Genomic DNA, 25,109 nt, shown 5'->3' on the forward strand with positions numbered 1-25,109 from the left:
TAGCTCATATGTTACATTAGTAGTAACATGTTTTAAATTTATCACATTTGTACATTGTTTGCCCAATCTGTTCCCAATTTTTTTAATGTATGTACCTACAATATATATATATATTAAAATCTGAAAAATCAATTGATGCTCCATCATAAATAGAATATTAACAAATTGCTTGAATAGCACATCTAAAATTAATGTCAAACACACAACTGTCACAAACAGGGAAGAAAGAGAAATAAAACCAATGAATGCACTAAACTTGACAAAAAAAGTTAGACAGGAATGTAAATTTAAACATCTAAACGTTAAAAAAAGTGTAATAAAATGACAGTTGGCTAAAACCCATTTATAATATTTTAGTGTTCATTTCCCAAGATCCTGAACTGTTCAGTAATTACATCATGAGATCTATTACAACCATCTCTTGTGTAGCGTATGGTTAGGGCTGGTCCTCCTGCTGTAGGAACAGTCTTTTTGAAGCTTTAAGTATCTGAAAAAATAAGGGGAAATCTAAATTAAAGGACCAACCAAAACACAATTTAAAAAAATCAAGTCTACATGCTAAAAAAATGCAACTTTGTAGCATTGTAATTTATTTGGAGAAAGCTATCATTCCCAGGAGCTATTCTATTTAAAGAATAATCACAAAGTTGCTATAGAAGATGGGGACTACCAAATTTTAAATACTAATCTGAAGAATAGATCTTTGAATATAGAATAGATCTTTGAATTTAACTTGCAAAGGAAATTAGGGCCATGTCCAAATATAAAAATTTTATATTTTTAAAAATCAATGACAGGCGGACGCGAAGAAGGAACAGGGGAGAAAGGGATTTCAACCACATATTAAGCGGAACTTAAAGGTGTAAAACACATAACAAGATAAGAGGAAAAATTTCAAGAATATCTGCAGTTTTAAGAATCAGAAAGCTGGGGGAAAGTTTGGCAAATGTGTAAGTACAGAATAACCGTAGCTCTGTCACATTGAACCCTTCATGTAAGACAGATGTCTCTGGCAAGTATCACACTACAATAAGTATTGACTCCTGACACACTGCACAACATGACTGTTTGGAGACCCTGAGAACTGGGTAACATCTTAGGCTGGTTTACCCACATTTTTTGCACTGCTGTAATTATATCGGTCTAGAAACAGATATCATTAAAGTGATACAATTCCCTAGTGTGGGCACAATTATACCAGTACACAGGAGCTTATATTAGTATAGCTTATCCCCATAAATTTGAGAAATTGAGCAAGAGTATAAGAGTGCCCATCCTTGCAAAGGCCTGATCAGTGGTTTTAAACGGTTTATAAAAATTCCAAAATCTGCAATATTTCAAGCTATTTTGTGGAAGGTGGAATTGATAGGCGTTTGGTCTTAAAGTCTTGATAATGGAGGATTTCTTGATGGACAGTCTATAGTAATGTAGGTCGCGCATATCTCCGGTGAATATTACTTATATCAGAATGTCAAATTTGGTACAGTCTAATGCAGGTGTATATTTTATTTTCAATATTAAAAACAGTGTTTTTGCAGATTCTAAATCTGCTGAATCCTGAATGTGTGTGGAGGGTAGATGGAATTACAGGGACAAAGCTGTGGTTGTTTAGATTTCCTTAACTCACAATTTCCAAACTTTCAAAACTTTTTTTTTTTTTTTTTAAAGCAGAAGAACTTCATTAATTTTATTCCCTTTAACTAAATGAAACGTGTTTATAATCTACCCCACAGTTTACCAGTACTGGTGCTTGAAGTTTCATGCAGTTTTAGAAAAATATTTAGAAATTATTCTGTTTACCCTGATGTATCATTGGCTTTGAATGTCACAATGTATTCAAGTTTATATCTATGAAGTATTACTGTTCTGTTGCTGTTCAAGTGGCTGTGGCTGTTCAAGTGCCTTGATGGATTTTCCACTGGGCTTCCATTCTCCAAAATCCATAAGAAATACCTGTCTCAGAACTCCAATATACCCAAACCCTGCATCAACCCCCTTCTCTCCTTTCCCACTGTTCAGAGGCTTCCCACATCTAAACTCCTACACACAAGGACACACACCCCTATATTCCAAAAATCCCACACATAATGGACCAGATCTTCAGCTGGTGCAAGTCAGTCAAGTCTAAATCTGTGCAGCTCCACTGAAGTTCACTGGGTGAGAATCTGGCCGTATATCTGCAAGCCAACCCTACTGACATTATAATATGCCTGTGAAAATGCCTGTATCTCTCAGTTTCCCCAAAAGCAGATAAAATATATTAAATATTAAGCAACCAGACTTCCCAAAGACATTTAAATGCACCAAGTGAATAGAGCATATTGAATTGAATGGATATTTCTGTTGCATCAACTTAATACAATTTTAAATAAACAGAAGAAACTCACATTGAATAACTCTGATAAACTGAACTTCGGTGAACTTAAAGAAAAGATATAACACCAAAGAGGGTAGGGTGAATTGATTTAAATCAGAAAATAGGAAACCTTGATTTAAGCTATTTTGGAAAGTCCTATGGCCTTTGCTTTACAGGAAGTCAGACTAGATCAGTGGCCCGAAACTGTGGGGCATCCCTCTAGGGTAGGGGTGGGCAAACTACGGCCCGGGAGCCACATCCGGCTCTCCAGAGGTTTTAATCCAGCCCTCAAGCTCCCGCCGGGGAGCGGGGTCTGGGGCTTGCTCCTCTCCGTGCGGCTTCCAGAAGCAGCATCATGTCCCACTATGCATAGGGGCAACTAGGGGGTTCCGCATACTGCCCCCACCCCAAGTGCTACCCCTGCAGCTCCAATTGGCTGGGAACCACGGCCAATGGGAGCTGCAGGGGCGGCACCTGCGGACAGGGCAGCATGCAGAGCCAGAGTGGGGTCATGCCGCTGCTTCTAGGAGCTGCTTGAGGTAAGTGCTGCCCGGAGCCTGAACCCGACCCCCTCCCATGCCCCAACCCCCTGCCCCAGCCCCAGCCCTGATCCCCCTCCCACCCTCCATCCCAGCCCGGAGCAACCTCCTGCACCCCCAACCCCTCATCCCCAACCCCACCCCAGAGCCCACACCCCCAGCTGGAGCCCTCCCTCCTCCCCCCCGAACAGACTAACCCCCTGCCCCAGCCTGGAGCCCCCTCCTGCACCCTGAACTCCTCATTTCTGGCCCCACTCCAGAGCCCTCATCCCCACCCCCAATGTTGTGAGCATTCGTGGCCCGTCGTACAATTTGCATACCCAGATGTGGCCCTTGGGCCAAAAAGTTTGCCCATCCCTGCTCTAGGGAGTGCAGCGGGGCCCGGGGAGAGTAGACACATTCCCTTACTAGTAAGGGGTGGAGAGTGGGAGGAAAAGTTTGGGCACCGCTGGACTAGATAATCACACCCTTCTATGAAATCTATGAAAAATCACTGATTTTAATCTTGTTTTGCATTTGTACTTTTTATTTTCCTAAAGAAAGTTACCAACCAGTGGAAATCAACCTATTAAAAGATGCTCATTCAAAACTCAATATAGCCTTTGCACTAAATTTGGTACTTCTTGCTAATCAGAAGGTTACACTATATCTAATTATATAGCTTAACATACATCTAACATCATTTTTGATGTTAGAAATGGTGAATTTTTTATTTCCTAGATGACTGTTTACTCATGATTTGTGTCAAATTCTATTTGAATGGAAATTGGCATTTAAAACAGTTTTTTATTCGTTAAATAAAACTACCTTAAATATGCTGGATACAAAAGTAAAAGCTTTTATTGAAACATATTTTGAATTTAACTACTTGATTTATTAAACAATGGAAGTATCTCTATTTAGTGAAGTGAACTGGTTATTTCTGGTCACCAAGTCCTTCCCAATTTTAGAACTAGTAGATCTTCTCCTTTTACACCTAGATTTTATTCATCAATTGGAAGAGGAAAACAAGCTTTCCTGCTTTTACAACTCCCAATTAGTTTCTTAACTGTCAATAAACTAGGCACTGAACTGTACTGAACAGCTGAATGAAATGAAATGAAAATAATAGTCTCTGTGCACCTGCAGAAGAGGCTACTACTGTCAAAAACTGGCTTAGCACTTCAACAAACTCTGGTTCCAGGTATATGGCCAGTGACTTCCACCAATTCAGTGGACTGACTGAAACTTCAGCAACAAATATGTACTGATTAATATTATTTAAGTAATTTTAATAGATCATAGTAAGTTTAGGCCATAACACCGGATGTCAATTTCAAATTTACATCTATTTTTTAAAAATATTTTTAATTCAAATATTTAATTTAAATTTTATCATTTAAAAAAAATTATTTTTACCCATCTGAAAGAGAGGGAACACTCAATCACCCAAAATGTCTTTTCAGTCATCATAAGTATGAATTTTATATTCTGGAGGACCGGGGGGAGAAGAAGGGAGTATAACAAGAATGTCTCCTGTGTGAAAGCAGCTAGTAAAGTCTGAGACCTTAAAAGTATCAGAACCATCTGTATTTGAACAAAAGTTACATACCCAGTTAGCAATTTATAAAGATTATCCTCCCCTCCCCAAAATGACAACTGAGTAGAGAAAATGCTCACAGAACTCCATCAAAAACAAGGGATGGGGGAAATGGAAGGCTAGGGTTCTTGAAACAAGGAAAAAAGCCATTACCTAATGGGGGGACTGGATGGCAGAGACAGCTGGATGCAAGCCAGCCATAACTTGGTTTGGGAATAATGAGGTGGATGTAACAGCTGGGGAAAACCAGCTGTGTTAGGAGGAGGGGTGAAAGAGAATAAGTCAGGACCTGGGGGAAACTGTTTTTCCTTCCCCATCATGCATATCACAAGTTACACTACCAAGGACCAGCAGTAATTTGCCAGTATGTTCCATTTAACAGCTCTACTTCACCAATTCTGAAATGGCAGAATGAGTGATGTGTAGCTTCCACTCTTTTTTACAAATGTGTCATTTTTCATGCACCCACCATATGCACATTCCTTGCATCGATAGCTAAATGCATTTCTGCCCATGTATGCAGACATTTAGGTAAGACACACATTTTACACTTACTTCCCCTTACATCTTCACCTTTAGTTTTTTAAAATTAATTGTAGACTTGTAGCCTACATATTGGCATAAAACTAAGTTTTACTTACAATATGTATTTTCTCAAAAAGTATTATGCAATTAGATCAAGATTTTCCACACTTACTAGAGTTTCTCATCTGAGCAAGGAAAAATACTTAATCCTTTTCTTACATACTGTACGTATAGACAGGGTAGCCTGCTTCTTTTTGTTGAATGCGTCATTTCATTTTGAATAGTCCGATACTATATTTAGTAATTAGCACCGAATTTGTTAATTTAACAAGCTCTAGTTTATTCCAAGTCCTAAGGAGAAAGAGAAAAATATATTCTCTTCCCTCTACATTTCCCAGAGTTTCCCTGAAGAGAAGCAACATCCACCAGAAGGCCAATCTCACAGTTTGAGAAGGGCTGCATTAAATGTAAAACATACAACAGAAGGATAACCCTAAAATCACCAGCAAGGGAACCATGAGAAATCTGAAGTAATTAAACAATTGGACCTTTTCACTTGTACCATATGAGAGTTCTAAAACTCTGCATGCAAATCAATTTAGGCTTGCTTAAAACAATGGTAAATGTCTTTTACTCTTTCATCTAAACTACCCTTAATACTTCAGTTACTGTAATGAATAAAAATATAAGAGAGGCAAATACAGAGATGAAGTCCTGTCTCCCTTAGGGACTAAAACATGTTTGCTATGTTAAACTAAATTTGTTGATACTGGCAAAAGAAAGTAACATATCTCATATTTTAAGGGACAGACAAAGTTACCTTAAAAAAAAGGGGTACTTACTGTGAACAAACACTGAGAGTCAAACTGTGTTAGCTACTGGCATTTTCTGTACTGGTAATGTAACACCGACAGACCCCGGTCGTCAGCAGGCAGGATCGAACCTGGGACCTCTGGAGCTTAGTGCATGAGCCTCTACTGCATGAACTAAAAGCCAACTGCCTGTTAGCTAAGGCTGTAGAGCAGACTCAATCTCTCTCTCTGGTCTCAGTGCCACTAGATAGGACAGAGCACCACACCCAGTAGGTGTGTGGGTTACATACATCCCCTAGCTGAGGAAGCACACCCTGAGCTTCAGACACTTCCCAGTTGAAATCCCAGACAAGCCCCCACTTGTAACACTGACAGACCCCGGTCGGTGGCAGGCGGGATCGAACCTGGGACCTCTGGAGCTTAGTGTATGAGCCTCCAACTGGCTGTTAGCTAAGGCTGTAAAGCAGTCTCTCTCTCTCTCCACCCCCTCCATTAAATGGACATAACACCACACTCAGTAGGTGTGGGGGTTACAGTAGCAAAGCACAATTTCTCCAGACAGGGATTCACCAGACCTCACAATTAAAAAAAAAAAAAAAAAAAAAAAAGCCCACAACACACAATACCATGCTGTCAGAAAACCATGTCATAGCCTATACCTCTCAGCCAGTCTCTACGTGGTTTATGGAAATCTGTAACAGCCTTAAAGGCTCTCTTTAAACCAGAACGTAAGGAACACACAGTAAACAATTAGGGCCCAGTTCTGTCACATGATCCATTCATGCTTGCATTAACAGTAGTAGGGATTACATAGTTACACATGTGGAAAGATAGGGGAATCAGCCGCTAGTATTTAACATAAGCCAAATTACTTTGAGCAAATATTGGAAACATTCACTGACACATGATTATGAGGCAGAAATCACATCAGAAGTAATCCTAAATTACAGGAATGTCATCTACCAAAACCAAAATCAACAAAATTCGAGTTGATGATTGGAATTTGAATTAAGCATCAAAGCAGTATGCAAATCACACAACAGGATGATGTTCCTACATTTTGTACCAGTCTGAAGAATATTATGCAAGTGGGACAATTCTCTACTTTGAAAATTATGGACTAGTTGCACCAGAGCCATACAATCTTAGCTTCTTTATTATCTGTACTACCATACAGTATTGCATTGATACTAAAGTTGGAAGTAGTAATATTTCCATGGAACAAATCAGCCTTGACAACAAGTATCTTTCCTTGGACTAAGATTGCAGACTCAAAACAAAAACATACCAAATCTGGATACTATCTTCACTGAATTTACTACTGTAAAAGATATCTGTCAGTCATACCTTATTCAGTTTATAAACTTTTTTCAAAAACCGCTATTGTTAAACAATTAACTAAATTGCATTTTTAGATAAATCTCATATCAATGCTCATACCATGTCATAAGCAGTGGAATGTATCGTGCCAGGATTAACACATTTGTTGGATAACCCTCATAGCCAATATGGGATTATGTACTACTACAAACATTTTAGATTCCCTCAGTCAAGGTTCATGATGTAATTTAGCACACTAACTACTTCACAACTGTGATTTGTAAAAAGCCACAACATGGGGTTCTTGGATCTTTCACTACCACAGCCACTCCTGCATTGACCAAAAGTCCAACAAATGCAGGTATCTTGTATAACAGGTGACAATTTTACCACTAAACCGATTGTTCACCGGATGATAACTGAATAGAATTTCACTGCATTTAAAAATACAGAGGATTCAAAAGTTAGTATAGTGAAAACTTTAACCAGAAATATAGCCTGCACATGAAATATCTGAGATACCAGGTATTATGTAAGATACCCAACACAGTGGTTTGAGCATTGGCCTACTAAACCTAGGGTTGTGAGTTCAATCCTTGAGGGGGCCACTTAGGGATCGGAGGCAAAAATCTGTCTGGGGATTGGTCCTCCTTTGAGCAGGGGGTTGGACTAGATGACCTCCTGAGGTCCCTTCTAACCCTGATATTCTATGAAAGTTTGAGGATGAAGAATTAATTGGAACAGAAATGGGAACAAAACTAAACAATCGACTAACTTATGTCCAAAAACTCTCCATAGCACTTTTTGAAAACTGAAGAAGGATGAGTGTATCTCATTCTTGTACCAGGAAATAAACCCAGACAATATTTTGCACTTGAAGACAAGCAAAAAGTTGACAAAATTCTAAATTGTACAAATTGAAGAGTATGTGTCTAAAACTATTAGATTGACCAAAGACTGAAGAAACAGACTTGCACCCAGAAGAGACAGGAAACATGACCAAGAAAGACAGAAAGAAAAAGGATCAGATGTTCACCTCTGCTGCAGCCCCTATATGCCAGATGAAAGGGCTGGAGTGGCATAAATGTACCTTAAAAGTCCTGAACCTTGCCAAAGGCAGATTCCTACAGCACAGGTACAGTGGAGGACATCCATAAGGTTGCCTTTCAAGGATGCCTGGCAAGCTCTAGTGAAGGGGGTATTCCAGGACATGGCTAGGGATGGGGCCACAGCACAATACTTCAGAGATTCGGAGTAGCCCAGGGAGGGTGCCATCCATTAGATGGCCCTCTAACCAAAGGGCTGACTAAAATTATGCTGGGGACCCCCAGAGCAGCCCAGTCAGATGGGCACATCTGATCTCCCTCTAGACTACAAGGTCTATCCATCGGCTCATGTGAGATTCTGCACTGTACTTCTTACAACTTATCTGCTCCGTTTTAAAAGAAACACTGGCAATGTCTGATGTTGAACTCTGAAAGCAGGACCCAAGGAAAGTGTGTGCATGGGGCTCTATTTATTGGATAGTAACGAAGGAACAAAATCATGTACCTATCTGTAGAAGTAAACCTCAAAAGGTACTAAGTTCTGAACATCTGGAGCATATTTGTGGGTCTGAAACACTATGCATCACTCTGTCCATTTAGATAATGAATGGAGGAACTGGAAGTTCTGTGGCAGTCCGGTTAACTGATGACTAAGACAAAAATACTCAAAGTAGCATGCCATAAAACAGGGATGGGCAAACTACAGCCCGTGGGCCGCATGTGGCCAGCCGGCCACATCCAGCCGTTTTAATCCGGTCCTCGAGCTCTCGCTGGGGAGCGGGGTCTGGGGCTTGCCCCACTCTGGCACTCCAGCCGGGGAGCAGGGTCAGGGTCCGCTCTGCGTGGCTCCTGGAAGCAGCGGCATGTCCCCACTCCGGCTCCTGCGCACAGGGGCAGCCAGGGGTGCTCTGCGCTGCACATCGCCCCTGCAGCTCCCATTGGCCGGGAACTATGGCCAATGGGAGCTGCAGGGGCGGCGCCTGAGGACAGGGCAGCACGCAGCAGAACCTCCTGGCCATGCCACCGTGTAGGAGCTGGAGGGGGGACATGTCGCTGCTTCCGAGAACTGCCTGAGGTAAGCACCACCCGGAGCCTGCACCTCCGAGCCACCCACGCCCTTACCCGCTGCCACATCCCTGATCCCCCTCACACCCTGAACTCCTCATTTCTGGCGCTACCCCAGAGCCTGCACCTCCAGCCAGAGCCCTGGCCCACTCCCACACCCCAACTTTGTGAGCATTCATGGCCCGCCATACGATTTCTATACCAAGATGTGGCCCTTGGGCCAAAAAGTTTGCCCACCCCTGTCATAAAAAGTCTTCCTCTCAGACCAGGACCTAAAATTACACTAAAGAATGCATTACTTTCTTCAAATACACACATTTTTAGTTTTACCTCTTCATCAGTTGAACAGTCCATTTTTTTTTTCTTATTCATTTAAAATTTGAATTAAAAAATAATTGGAATAGTATTCTGAAGTTACTTCCTGTTAACTCAAAAATAAATAGCCTTAGGATTTATTCAGACCAAGATAAGACTATTACTTCAAAAACAGAAAGCAAATTCAAGTCATAATATTTGAACATCTATACTTTTTTCTCTCTCTCACACACAAATTTCTTCCTAAGGGTTTAATCTTATTAAAAAAAGATAACACTCTAAAAATTAACTTACCCACTAGATCATCATTTGAGTAATTCTCTGCTTCAACAGGAACTTCTGTAAATCAAATTTTGCAGCAATTACATATAATGTATCTGTTTTCAAAACTCTTAAATAATTCTGTACGGGTCATTTCAGCAGTAACTATTTCATTAACACAAGCTACTCTTTCAAAATACCTTTCTGAACAGAAGGGGGCTTTTGCTAGGGGTATGTAATGGGGACACTGGGCCCATTACACACACCTTTTGAAATGTGCGTGTACATTGGCCATACACTTTTTCAGTATTTATGCTTTTCACTGATTTACACACATTTAAATTTAAAAAACGGTATTACTGTATTTTATTGCCAGAAGCTGGGACTGTACAATAGGGAGTGGATCACTCAATAATTGCCCTGTTTTGTCCATTCTCTCTGAAGCATCTGGAATAGGCCACTGTAGGAAGACACGATACTGGGCTAGATGGACCAGTGGTCTGACCAAGTATGACTATTCTTATGTCCTTTTGTATTTAAAGCCAAAAAATATATACCTCTTGTCACTCAGCCTCACTGTTTGATAATATTTATTATAGCAAAGGTGCTATTACAAAAATGACCACGCTAAAAGCTTCAAAAATAGCATGCACTGTAACATTGTTAACCTTTGCAGAACAAATCTGGAAACAGAAAAAAAAAATTTAGTTCATATCTGCCTAATTATAAAACAGGATTCCATTTCACAGCAGTCACAGTTCTTGAGTTTCACAATAGAAATATTCGCTAAAAAAAATTAGGTCAGAGATTTATTGCAGAAGAGTTACTACACAAACCTGTTTCCTGAGGTCCAGCAGCAACAGTGTCTTCTGTATGTTCTTTTTCCTCTGTTACAAAGAAAATTAAGGTGTATATTACACTTACAGTATTGTATGCATGAGTTTGCTTATCACACTAACTGCAAACCCAACAGATGGGTACAGATGTGACACTAGACATTACTTATTAAAATCTGTTATGTGCAATAGTTTTTAATGCCTCTTCACTACAATAAATCTCGTTTTCAGTAAAACAGAACTATGTATTAAAACTTTAAATCATTGTAATATGAAATACCAACAGTAATATACACTTTCAGTTAGTTATATTAAAGCAAGATTTTTTTAAGTTCGTTAAACTAAAACATTTTCATAAGAAAAAAACTACATTAATATACAGTCAAATTCTGTAGGCATTACTCAGGAAAAACTCCCATTTAGTTCACTGGAAACACTGACTGAGCATGGACAGAGTAAGGCTTGTAAGATTTTTCTCACAGTGAGCTGACATACTAAATAGCTTTGTATTAAGTTCGGCGCAACTAGAATGTAGCCAGCAACACCAAAGCCATAAATGTAAAAGTTTTCAAACTTAAATCTTTTCAAATAGTCTTCAAAATAAAGAGAGACAAGGTTGGTGAGGTAATATCTTTTACTGGACGAACTTAAAACTTCTCTCTCTCACCAACAGAAGTTGGGTCAATAAAAGATATTACCTCACCCAACTTGTCTCTCTAATATTCTGGGACCGACATGGCAACAATAACACTGCATTCAGAATTAAGAGTCCATACATTCAATTTTTAAAATCAAATGCAAATACATTTCTGCAAGTAATTAAAACATTTATTTAACAGTTGGTGTGTCAGTGGGCAAAATTAACTCTATTGGGAAATCTGAAACCTCAAATATTTCTTGTAATGCACTGTAGGAAACAATTAATTACATCCCTTCCTTTTACAGTTAACTGACAGATATGGCAATTTGAACATGAAAATAAATACTTTTACAAAGCAAATATGCATACCTGATTGCTTTTTATTAATTTCCACATCCTCAGGAATTTCATCTAGAGTTCAAGGTTTGCAAAAACAAAACAAAAAAACCCCAATTAGCTGTTTTAGGGTCAAATACTTAAAAAAAGGCCTCTCTCATAGACGTTTAAGACTATAATTAGAAAACATATACCTGGCTCTGTATCTTCATTTACTGGTTCTGGAAGTGCCCCTGCAGCTAAGAAGACAGAATATTTGTAGCAATACCTAAAGTAAGTTTTACACTTGTTAAACCTGCAACAAAACAAAGTAAAGGCTAATTTCTAAGGCTCATATTACCCCTCCCATGGAAAACCTCGCAGGAAGAGAATGGAGATAAGGAAAGTTCTATGAAGTTTGTGTCTGATTCCCAAACAAGCACCTCACCACGTGCGTTCAAGATGAAAAAAATTAAGTCAATTTCAAATAAAATGTCAAAAGGTTAGAAGTTTCCCAAAACCATTAGTAACAACTGTGTTGTATAGAAACTATACTACACCTCTACCCCGCTATAACGCTGTCCTCGGGAGCCAAAAAATCTTACCGCGTTATAGGTGAAACCGCGTTATATCAAACTTGCTTTGATCCACCGGAGTGCGCAACCCCGCCCCCTGGAACGCTGCTCTACCGCATTATATCCGCATTTGTGTTATATCGGGTCGCGTTATATCGGGGTGGAGGTGTACATGGCAGAGTTAACATTGCTATAGGAGCCAACACTTTTCGATTTCCTGACTTGTGTGTTAAATTGAAAAATCAAAGCTGCACTAAAGTTAGTGGACATGTTTACTAAGACAAACTAATGCTCAATTTTATACTTTACCAGCCTGTGCCAGAGAGCAGGAGCATCATGAAAGATGCCGGGGTTCATGGATTAGTGGGACTTGGAAGATTTCACATACTATGGTGGGGAATATTGGTCTATTGTTGTGGAACTTTTATAATAAATTAACCCTGCAAAGGGCAATTTACATGTGGACAATGTGTGTGGAGTTATTAGGGACTCTGGGAGAAAGGGGAAATTGAAGCAGGTAGGTCTGTCATACTGTGGGTATGTCTACACTACCTGCCGGATTGGCGGGCAGTGATCAATCCAGCGGGGGTTGATTTATTGCATCTAGTCTAGATGCAATAAATCGACCCCCGAGCGCTCTCCCGTCGACTCCTGTACTCCACCACCGCGAGAGGCGCAGGCGGGGTCGACAGGGGAGCAGCAGCAGTCGACTCACCACAGTGAAGACACCGCAGTGAGTAGGTCTAAGTACACTGACTTCAGCTATGTTATTCACGTAGCTGAAGTTGCTTAACTTAGATCGATCTCCCCCTCCCCCCAGTGTAGACCAGGCCTTAGACCTGCAACCCCAGGCAGGAGCCATCTTATCAAATATGGTGGAGAATGTGGGAGGGCGATGGGCCTCTTGTAAGAGGGGGAACAGCCAGAGCATGGAAGAGGGAAATCGAGGCAGGGGGAACCTCGCAGGGCCACCCTGAGGCCAGGAGGGGGGGCCCAGGTGGCGGCCACCCTTTCTGCACCAGTAGAGCTTAGTCTTACTTGAAACAGGTATGTGGCACCAGTGCAAACTGTGACTTACAGTACATCATTTTATCTTTTCTACCCCTGGAGGTTTGATTGGTTTAGCTACTCTTGTCACTGCCCATCAATAGCTGAATTCAGGGGAAACCCTCAGTACAGACAAAGCCTAAGGCTCCAATTCTGCAAACAGATATTCCGATGAGCAACTTTAAGCATGCGAGTAAGTCCCATTGGAGTGAATTGGTCTGTTCCTGCAAGGCTCTGAGTACTTTCAGTTTCCATTGCTTACACAGGAGTTAAAGAAACAACACGCAGAAGCAGAACCTAATTTAGTCAAGTCCAAAACTACTGAAAAAAGTGAAGTATAAAATGGTTAAAGAACAATGCGACCACAAATAGGTTTGGACAACCATGGAGTTCAGATACCCAGAATCTGAGATCCACAAGAGGCAGTAAGCAGTAAAAGTATTAATTAACATTTTGTTATAACCTGGGGGAAAAGAAAACCTGCTTTTATAATTTTTTTTTATATAACTTTCCAAAGGAAATTAGCTATTTAAAACTACTGTAGGCAACAGAAAAAATCTCAGTCAAGTACATTTTTTAATAAGTGTCTTCAATTTGTATTAAGATAGAGTAACTTTAAAAAAATAATCTTTAAGCCCTCCTTTCAGAGAGAAGAGAAGAGAACAGCTGCTTATACTCACTTTCATCTTCCTTTTCAGCATCATCAGCTGGTTCTGTTGGGAACAACATTTCTTAGCTTCAAATTTATTATTTTGGGCCAACATCACTACTAAGCATCAAGAGAACATTTATAAAATGTGAAATGCCTAAAAAAAAGGTTCTTTTTAAGGAAGGAATAATGTTTTACAATATTAAGAAATTTCTAATTACTCTATAAAAATGGAAATAAGTACATGATTTTGTTGAAAGATAACCACAAACAAATCATCATCTAGAACAGGCTTGCATTACCCAGAGCACTAGACTGAGTATACCACAGTAGGGCTTAATTTAAATTAAGCTTCATTTTAAGGAGGCTAAAATACCTGACAAGGACTGAGAAAGTGACTATGCCAATATGGTATGGGCCCCAATTTTTGTAACATTTAACAATCTTCTGTGTATAAAACCCTACAAGTAATACGCAAACACTGTTCCATAATTAATGTAAACAACTAACAAATGTATTTAATTTTTACCTTGTATGCTTTCTTCATAGTAGTATTCATTTACAGGCTCTTTACCTGAAATGGGGATACATTCAAATGATACATGAGAACAACATTCTTTAAAATTACCTTTATTAAATGAATGCAGAATTCATAAGCAAGGTGTTATTTACCATCTAATTTACAAAGGGATGCTAGTTTGAAATCCTGTCAATTTCATTGTGTTAAAATAGTTTCAGATATTACATGTCCCAGAATTTCCCTGCCAAATTTCATAGATTCAAAAAAATTACATTTCCCTACTTTTTAAAATGGTTCTCTTTCTCCCACTCTACACAAACAGGGGAAAACAATTGACTAGGCGGGTAGAACAGTGAAGCTACCTATATACAGGTGTTGTAAATGCACCAAAAACAATTTTTTGATACAAACAGAAATATTAACTGCTCTCTCTAATCTTTCAGCTATAGCAATCTTAGATGTTACATGAAAAATAATAGTTTTCAGATAGTGAATTTTAAGTTACCTGTGCACCAATAAAAAAAAAAAAAATCTCCTTTTGGCTCTAGAAGAAATAGGGTAGCAGTTGGAGTTGTCTTCTCTTTATTTTGGTGTTGGGGAGATTTACTTATATCTAAAGTATCAGAGGGGTATTCACCCACGAAAGCTTATGCTCCAATATGTTTGTTAGTCTATAAGGCCTGGTCTACACTAACACCCCAATTCGATCTAAGGTACGCAACTTCAGCTACGTGAATAACGTAGCTGAAGTCGACATACCTTAGTTCGAATTTACCGCGGTTCAGACGCGGTCCACACACGGCAGGCAGGCTCCCCCGTCGACTCCGCGGTACTCCTCTCGCTGACGTGGAGTACCGCAGTCGACGGCGAGCACTTCCTGGTTCGAATTATCGCGTCCACACCAGACGCGATAAATCGAACCCGGAAGTTCGATTGCCAGCCGTCGAACTACCACGGTAGTGTAGACAAGCCCTAAGGTGCCACAGGACTCTTTGTCGCTTATATCTAAAGGTTACTATCCTAAAGTAGTTTACCTGCGGTTTCTTCTGTTTTTCCAGTCTCCAATTCTGCATACGCTAAGGGGATATAATTTTATCTTACAGTTATTTACGTAAGTGCAGTCATACAAAAACCATTGACTAATAGATTTTTCTGTAAAATAAAATCCAGCATAAACATATTAAGGTTACTAACCTAAATGATGTGTTAGCTTTGTTCTTTACTTTATTCCACTACTTAGTCTTTTTCTCTTCTCTGGAGTGGTCTTGCTCTACCCATGAACCAATTCTCTTCCCCCTCAATTTTGCCTATTGTTTTTTCCCCATTACTTTTATAGGTAGGTAAGAATTGTCATACTGGATCAGACCAGTGGTCCATATTCTAGTCCCATATTCAGTCTCCTGTCGCCATCATCAGAGACTTCAGAAGGTGTAAGGTATCTTGCACTAGGCGGCTGTGGGATCATCCATCCCTAACTTCAGGTTGCCTCTGAATCCCTTTATAGTTAAGCCTTGTCTACACAACACAGTTTTGTTGACAAAAGGCAGCTTTTGTCAACAAAACAGTGGAGGCCTACACACTACAATGCTCCTCCTGCCGATTTAACTCGCCTGCTATGTCGACATAATAAAACCATCCTGACAAGAGACAGAGCTTTTTGTGACGTAGTTAGAGCGACGCAGCATCAGTGTAGACACTGAGTTCCTTACATTGCCATAACTGGCCTCAAGCCGGTATCCCACAATGCCCACCAGGACTGGTCACTGTTTTGAACTCCGCCGTCCTGCAGCCAGCTACACAGCTATGCGCCACTCCCTTTTTAAAGCCCCAGGAAGTTTTGAAATTGCTCTTCCTGTTTGCTCGGCTGGAGAGGTCACATAGCATCTGCCCAGCGCTCCTGTCTGCACTACAGGGGAAGTGCTGCTTCCACTGAGGCTGTGGGGAGAGGAGGCTGTAGGTCTGAGGCTGGGTCTGTGGGGAGAAATCACTGTAGGGATCCCCCCTATCCATGCATCTTCCAAGGTTGCAGCAATACCCAAGGCTCTCCACCCATGGGAGATTAAACACAATGACAGCCAAATAGTGTTGGAGGAATCCTGCTCTCCCCAACACTAGGGCCGCAGCGGCAGGCAGGCTGCATGGCTGAGTCCCCTGCAGCTGCACGTCAAAGAGACACCATGCATACACGCTCACTCAGGCGTGAACCCCTCCACAGAGAGTCTCTCACACACCCCCAACACACATTGCCTGTCTCTCTCTCTCTCTCTCTCTCTCTCACACACACACACACACACACACACACAGTTCCTCTCACACACGACTCCCATTCTCCTTCCCCCTCCCCCCCTCCAATCGGTGGACTTCTTATGTTACTGTTCAGCAATGTTAGTTTGGTCACATTACTAAGTGCTACTTTCAAAAGTGATTTAAAGGGTGTTACTTTTTGGGCGCACACAGCAATCATTACAAGGCTCATAGCACAGCGCGACAAATAATGCCAGGCTCAACACACTACAGCAGCACCCATTACTGTGGCTAAGTGTTAAACTGTTCCTTCAAGGCCTCCCTCAGCCGAATAGCGCTCCTCCCCTATTGAGCTCCGCTTATAGCCTTGTGGTCATAATGCACGGCACAATACTAAAGAGCAGTGCAGGATCCATGCTTTCTGACAGAGATGGCTGGGCTGCAGGTTACCAGGGTAGTTGGCAATCGAGTAGAATCCCCATGGAACGATGGGATTGAGAAACCTGCATCATGTGGTGCTGAACCAGCCCCCACGAGGCACTGCAAATCCTTCCCAAAACATGCTGCGGCCAGTTGTACACTGGGATAGCTACCCATGGTGCACTATTCTCTGTGTCGATGCAAGAGCTGCTATTGTGGATGTGCTCCACTGACACAAGGAGCATAGTGTGGACATGCAACAGCGGTTTAATTACAGCGGTGGCTGTACCCTGACATAACTTAATGTGACCTAAACCTTGAGGCAGGAGGGTGTCTCTTCCAAAATTTGTTTCGATTAACTGCTTTAACTATCAGTATTTTTGTTTTCCATATAAACACCAGTCTCTTTGAAACTTGCTAAATTTTTGGCTTTGAGGACATCCTGTGGCAATGAGTTCCACAACCTGATTATATATGGCATGGGGAAAAAAATTCCTTTTATGAGTTTGCCACCTTTTAATTTAATTAGTTTTGAGGTGAATTTGCCACCTTTTAATCAAATTGACTGTCTCTTTTTTCTTATTTTCTGAGACAACATAAGAACAAGGAGAAAACAGAAGCTCTAGATCTATCTTCGCTATAGATTTGCTATTTTATATACTTTTATTGTGGCTATTCTTATTTGTCTCCTTCGAAAGCTAAAGAATCAGAATCTTTTCAATCATCTCTGTTTATGTGCAAAGCCCTCAAAGAAGCTTCATATTCCTGAATATAGCACACTGCATCCAAACCAAATAAACAAACCTAACTTAATGGTGTTGCCAAGAGGGTAGAGGACATCCAGCACTGAAGGCAGGATCAATGGGTCAAAGCAGAGCCACTAGTGGCAGCTCCAGATGGTTTTGATTGCAGGTCCTGTAGGCTCCTTGCCTGCCTGCAGTCAATAAGCAATGGCCTGGAAGGTTTTAGGGCTACGGTAGTGGCAATGGGCAGCACACAACCAGTAGGTGGAGGGGAGCAATGCTAAACTATCACATCATAACTGTCTGAGGGAGCCCTCCCAAAAAGCTTTGAGCTAAAGAAGTTCCCAACCTGTGTCTTACTGGGTCAGACCTCAAGGGTGAGAATTCTTTGAGGATATTATCTAAAAAAACATATATGTGGAGGTGATAATCCTCAAAATATTGTTCAAAACTAACATCTCATTATAACCACCATTAGCTGAAGAGCATAATCCATCTTTTCCACCACCCAAAGTATATTCTGACTGAAAAGGCCACATAAGATATTTGTAACTTTCTGACATGACCCAGATTCCACACTATAATATAGCTGGATTGTAGGCTGAAATTAAGGTTGTTTGGGGAGCATTAACTAACAATTATCTAATGCTCAATTACTCTTTAAAAAACTAAGATATTATAATGTTTGATTTAATTGGTATTGATTTGCAGCTTTAACTCCACCTTAATGACATTTGTTTAAGAACTGTAATATCTTTCCACGTCCAACATAACAGTATTAGATCTCTACCTGTATCTTGAGTCTCAGTCCCTTCTCCATAATTTGGTTCTAAAAAAAAAAAAAAAAAAAAAAAGAATTAATATTAACCAAAAGTTCTGGGGTCTGATTTAGCAAAGCGTCATAAAATGTAACACATTTGCTAAGTGTAGGTGTTAGAGTTGGAAATTAGCTCATCTAGTCAATGCAGCGCATTCAAGTGCTTTTCCCAGTAAAGTTTTGGGGCCTGACTGTGCAGCAGCTCCACATACACACAGAGCCTTTATTGAAGTCAATGGAAATTCCACCCCTGGAACAACTATATAACCGGATCCATAAATGTCTCATTAAAAAAATTTAGTCAAGTGAAAGTTCAAAAAGTATTTTTCCATTCAACCAGATGAGATCAAAAAGTTAGATTTCAGCACATTGACCAAAGCAGAGATAAATCCTCAGGACAATTATCATTGATATGCAGGATAGTTTTATACAATTATTTGGTCAAGCCAAATTTGCTACCTTTATACATAATTCAAGGGCTATTTTTCCTTTCAAGTCTTTGGACAGGAAAGAGGCTAATTGACTAAAAGCCTTTATTATTATTTTGCTGTTGGGTAATGGCAATTAGAACTTTAAGAATTAGCTATTTATTATACGGAGATTTAACGTGTCGCTGATGTGAATTTTAAAATTTTGGAAAGGTATGCAGTACATTAAATGGACACGGAGTTTTATATCAAATTTATGCAATGTCAGTAAGTACTAAAAGAAAAGCTCAATATAAATGCAAACAAATTAACATATTATTCTAAAAATAGAATACCCCAAACTATTTAGAACAAGATTCACAAAAGGACTTATGTGCCTAACTGCCACTTCAGGTGCCTAAATCCCAGAATCAGGCACCAATAGGATTCAAAAATCCCCGCTCAGCTATCCCTGGGACCCTGCAGAAGCCTAAACTCACTTAGCACTTAAATGTTTGTGTCATAACTATAAAGGGAAGGGTAACAACCCTCCTGTGTACAATACCATAAAATCCCTCCTGGCCAGAGGCACCAAAATCCTTTTACCTATAAAGAGTTAAGAAGCTCAGGTAACCTGGCTGACACCCGACCCAAAGGACCAATAAGGGGACAAGATACTTTCAAATGGGGTGGGGGAGGGGAGGGAGGCTTTTGTTTGTGCTCTTTGTTTTGGTGGTGTTCGCTCTTGGGACTAAGAGGGACCGGACATCAATCCATGTTCTCCAAATCTTTCTGAACAAGTCTCTCATATTTCAAACTTGTAAGTAACAGCCAGGCAAGGCGTATTAGATGTAGGCAGGCAAGGCGTATTTATCTTTGTTTTCTCAGCTTGTGAACGTTCCCTTTGCTAGAGGGAGGTTTATCCCTGTTTTGTTGTAACTTTGAAACTAAAGCTAGAGGGGGTTCCTTTGGGCTCTTTGAATCTGATTACCCTGTAAAGTTAGTTATTTTCCATCCTGATTTTACAGAGATGATTTTTACCTTTTCTTTTTAATAAAATCCTTCTTTTAAGAACCTGACTGATTTTTCCATTGTCCAAAGACCCAGGGGTTTGGGTCTTTGATCACTTTGTAACCAAATGCTGTTCAAAAAGTTGGTTTCTGTTTTTTAATACACTGTTACTACTTGAAAGCAATTGAAAACTACCAATGTATTGCTTTACTTTTTGTATTAATATTCATAATCAAAATCTGAAAATTAGCATCCCTCCTCTTTTTTGTAATTTCATTGTTACAAATATGCGCTTCACTTCTGAGCATTTAGATTAATTTATTTAATTTATGTTTTCCTGACTCTCCTATTGGTAAAAAAGGAGGGGAGGTGAAAATAGGGTCTAGTTTCACAAAAAAGAAAGAAAGTGAAATATTAAAGTATCAGGACAATTAAAATGTAATCAAGATCGATATTTTCATTAAAGACAATAGTTAAAAATGTTCATCAGTCTTGGTGCACTATATCTTCTGTTAAAAAAGTATTAAAGTCACAGAATTCAGAGATAACATGAATAGGATAAATGTTAAAAGTTATCTAACGAATATACTAAGTTATTTGTTTGAATGGTAAGTTAGTGATATATTTAAAATGAAGACAAAAAAGTTCAATTCAGGTAGAGCTTCCCCCACCCCCAACAGGATTCTGAAAACTTTCCTGCATCAAAAGACAAATTTAAAAATAAGTTCCCACAAGATAGGAGGGTTTAGGTTGAGTCAGTAGCTAGATTTTCCGGTGAAATTCACAAAATATACTACAAAAAAATGACATCATTTTACAATGGCAGCACTCAGTCATTTCTATTTACAGCATGATGTAATGGGACATTCTGCTGTTTTGGATTTGATCATTAATTATCCCATAGCACTTAAACATCCTGTGACAGCCTGTATCCCATGTTGACCATTTTTTCAAGATGATAAAATGTTGTACAAAGTACGCCTTGTGAGGTATCATTTGAAAACTCAAATCTACTGAACAATACTGTCCTGGTAAAATGTGTGAATCAATATTGTATGTAAAGTTATAATATCTTACTGTATAACACTGCTGTAACATATTCCAATTAGAAAAGCAAGCCCAAACCAGTTTTCAGAGACTAAGATACATTGGCACCCCAGCCAGGTGTTAACGGACTACCACCTGGTTAGTTGGTCATTCTCTGGCAGCGGGAAGGCATGGACAAGAAATTTACATTTCATCACAAGGATGGTTCAAACCTCACAACCACAAGGGACTGTTTTTCACCATGGCTTAGCAATGATGTTTCTAGCACAAGAAATTGAATAATAAAGAGGGGAGAAGAACACTTGACCTCACTTCTCCTCCTTCATCTCTGCTTATAACATCAGTGACTCAAAGAACTGAGCTTGGAGGGTAGGGGAAGTCCTGGCTGAAAAAAATCTCAGCCAGTGGACTGCAAAGCGTCTGGTGAGAAAGGTATTTGCTTTGGATTCATTTTAGTTTGTTAAATTAAATGTCAGTTGCATTTTATCTTTTATTTCTTATGTAACCAATCCTGACTTTTATGCCTCATTACTTGTAGTCACTTAAAAATCTCTCTTTTCTTTCTGTAGTTAATAAACTTATTTCACTGTTTTAATCCAAACACTCTGGTCAGATAAAGTATGTGGGAAACTCCATATAGGATAACAAAACTGGTGCATGTCATTTTCCACTGATGAAATGACACTTTCTAGGAGTTTGCATTGTCCAGTAGAGTGCAGGGCAATACAAGATGCACATTTCTGGGAGAAAGTCTGGGACTAGAGAATCTGCTGGTGTTCTTCTGCAGAGTAATTCATGAGTGGGTAGCTAGTGGCACTCAACACAGTGTAGCTGGGATCAAGTTACATGCTGGAGGCTGTGTGATAACTGACCAGGAGTCTGTTCACCGATAAAGCACAGTAAAAGACATCCCAGGCTGGAGAACTGAGAAAACACTGAAGACAACTAAGATTCAGGAGCCTAATACTGAAAGAAAATATAGTAATGTTTATTTTAGCTGGTGGGCCTTGTGCCCATAAGGGGACGCCTAACGTCTTGGCAGACCAAGAGCCCTTTTGGTACACTCTATCCCAACCTGCAAAGGGTAGAGGGTACCAAGGATCAAAGAATTCAGAAATGAGATAAGTCCTGAGTTACTGGCTATTTGGAGAGAGACCGGAAAACTCACACTGGATCTAGTTGAATGCCTGGTAAGCAATGGGTAAGGCCCTACCAAATCCACATTACATTTTGGTCAATTTCACGGTCATGGGATTTTAAAAATCTTACATTTCATGATAGCAGATATTTAAAACTGAAATGTCATGACATTGTAACTGTAGGGGTCCTGACCCAAAAGAGGGTAGTGGTGGGGGAGGGAGTTGTAAAATTATTGTAGGTGGGTTGGGGCATTGCCACCCTTACTTTTGCGCTGCTGCTGCTGGTGGCAGCCGCTGGCCAGGAGTCCAGCTCGGAAGGCAGCACTGCCACCAGCAGCAGCGCAGATATAAGGATGGCATAGTATAATATTGTTACCCTTACTACTGGGCTGCTGCCTTCAGAGCTGGGCCCTCGTCCAGCAGCCACCACTCTCCAGCCGCCCAGCTCTAAAGGGAGTGAAGAAGTAAGGGTGGCAATACCATGCCCCTGGTACAATAACCTTGCAACCCCCCTCGGAGCCCTCTTTTGGGTCAGGACCCCCAGTTTGAGAAACGCTGGTCTCCCCTGTGAAATCTGTATAGTATGCAAAAGACCAGATTTCACAGGGGAGAGCAGATTTCACAGTCCATGGCGTATTTTTCACAGCTGTGAATTTGGTAGGGCCCTAGCAATGGGTAGCTATTGCCCCCAGTATTAAGTTAATAAAGTTATTGCCTGCTACTTAAGATCCATTCTAGTGTCTGTCTTTCACACATGCATGTTCTGAGCAAGATAGTGTTCCACTCATGTGACTCCATTACTGGGGCAGCTGCATTGTTTTACATTGCATACAAGTTAAGTTTATAAAGCGCTTTGGAATCCTGCAGGATGGAAGCTATAATATAAAGGTAAGGCATCATCAAAAAGTTGATGAAGTCCTTAAACTGTAGGAAGAAAGGCACACCACTCCCCTGACACCCAAATGAAATGCAGTTTTTTAACCACGGTATAAAGAGGAAAAAGTATTTTTTTACAGTACCTCCATGATGTTCAAGAGCATCTTCCTGTGCTAATTCAGTGTTATCTAAAAAGAAAGAAATATTTACTTGCTTTGTTTAACCTGTCATAAAATAGCCAAGCAACACAGCAGTAACCAAAATACCCTGTGAGTAAACAGTTAGCTCCACTCCAATTATATTCCAGATACTAATAGTATTTGTAATCATGCAACTTTATGTTTAAGCACTGAATACTGTTTTATAAAACCACACATCCCACAAGCTACAATAGGAATCCCCAGTCTTGGAAAATTTGTGCATGTGCTTAACTTTAAGAATGTGAGTAGTCTCGTTGACTTTGGTGGGACTATTTCCATAAGTCAAATGAAGCACGTGTGTATTTGCAGGATTGGGGCCTAGGGAGCTGTATTTACAACTATAAAGCAAATAGCATTCCAAAAATTAGGGCAACAGATTTTTGCATTTAATCAAAATAATGTTTCTACATATACCATACATGATCTTAAAAAACATGTGCTAACTTATTTTTCATTTTGCTTGTGGTCTCAGAAACAGGGTAATAATTATTTCAAGATGAAAGGGAAGATAGAATTATGAACTTGATATTGTTTTGTAAACGATATATATTTTTAGATGAGATAACGTTTGGTTGATAAAGATAACTGTTGACACAATATACTTAGTACCACATGACTTGCAGAAGTCTAAGTCAAATCGCATTCTGATTAAAAAATAGCACTAAACAAAAACAACATAGCACATACTGAATGGATTAAAAACTGGCTGACATTTGAAAAATAACTAAATAGGATTCATCAACTGGGGGTACTATTAGTGTAGTCTGGCATGGATCTGTTCTTGTCCTAGTGCTATCTATCAGTGACCTGGAAGAAAAAACAAAACCTTTACAAATAAAGTTTGCAGATTAAACAAAGATTGGTGAAGTGGTAAATAAGGACAGGTCATTAATATAAAGGGATTGGGACTATCTAGTAAACTGGACTCACTTGACCATTTAATATAGCCAAATGCAAAAGATAATACACCGAGGAACAATGAATCGTGGGTCAGACTTACAAAATGAGGGGGTATATCCTGGAAAACAGAAGCTCTAAAGGAATTTAGAGGTCATGGTGTATAACCAATTGAACACAAATTCCCAATGCAAAGCTGTGGCTAAGAGGGCTAGCACAATCCTTGGATGTATAAAGAGGGCAATATAGATTAGGAGTAGAGAGGTGGTATTACCTCCATATACAGCATCAGTTGGAATACTACGTCCCTGTGTTCCATTATTGTAATGCAATGTCCTGGTTTCCACATTTTAAAAAGGATGCTGACAAATTGGAAATGGTTCAGAAAAGAGCTACAAGAACGATTTGGGGTCTGGAAAATCCGCCTTATAGTGGGAGACTAAAGAAGCTCAGTCTATTTAACTTATCAAAGAGATGGTTAAGGAGAAACAATCACAATCTGTTGGTACCTCTGGGGGGAGAAGATTTCTTATAGCAGAGGGATCTTAAATTTAACAATGGCTGCAAGCTGAAGCTAAACAAATTCAAATAGGAAATAAGGTTCAAATTTTTATCAGTGATGGTGATTAACTAATGAAACAACTTACCAAGGGATTTGGTGGATTTTCTTAGAGACTTTAAATCAAGATTGGATGTCATTTTAAAAGGCTGCGCTAGTTTAAACAAAGTTATTTGGCTTGCTGCAGGAATTACGGGTGAAATTGTATGGCTTGCATTATGCAGATCAAACTAGATAATCATAATGGTACCCTCTGCCCTTAAAATCTAAGGATCTATAGTTACTCTAGTTTAAGAGTCACAAGTGAGCACAGGAAACTCCTTACAGGTTAAAAAAATTCAAACACATG

General features: G+C 39.8%; 1 protein-coding gene across 1 annotated transcript in view; it reads right to left on the reverse strand.

Annotated features, from left to right (window-relative positions):
• The window catches only part of ASPH (aspartate beta-hydroxylase), a 167,513-nt gene that overhangs the window by 93,263 nt on the left and 49,141 nt on the right, over positions 1-25,109 (reverse strand). Inside the window, exons 11-19 of the mRNA XM_026662251.2 lie at positions 23,248-23,292; positions 18,598-18,636; positions 15,435-15,476; positions 14,410-14,454; positions 13,912-13,944; positions 11,825-11,869; positions 11,664-11,705; positions 10,655-10,705; positions 9,852-9,896 (exon numbers count right to left, since the gene is read on the reverse strand). Coding sequence (XP_026518036.2) covers positions 9,852-9,896; positions 10,655-10,705; positions 11,664-11,705; positions 11,825-11,869; positions 13,912-13,944; positions 14,410-14,454; positions 15,435-15,476; positions 18,598-18,636; positions 23,248-23,292 — 387 coding nt within the window. The remainder of the gene's footprint in view (positions 1-9,851; positions 9,897-10,654; positions 10,706-11,663; positions 11,706-11,824; positions 11,870-13,911; positions 13,945-14,409; positions 14,455-15,434; positions 15,477-18,597; positions 18,637-23,247; positions 23,293-25,109) is intronic.

Source organism: Terrapene carolina, unplaced genomic scaffold, assembly GCF_002925995.2.
Source record: "Terrapene carolina triunguis isolate 2854851 unplaced genomic scaffold, T_m_triunguis-2.0 Scaffold58, whole genome shotgun sequence".
NCBI lineage: Eukaryota > Metazoa > Chordata > Testudines > Emydidae > Terrapene > Terrapene triunguis.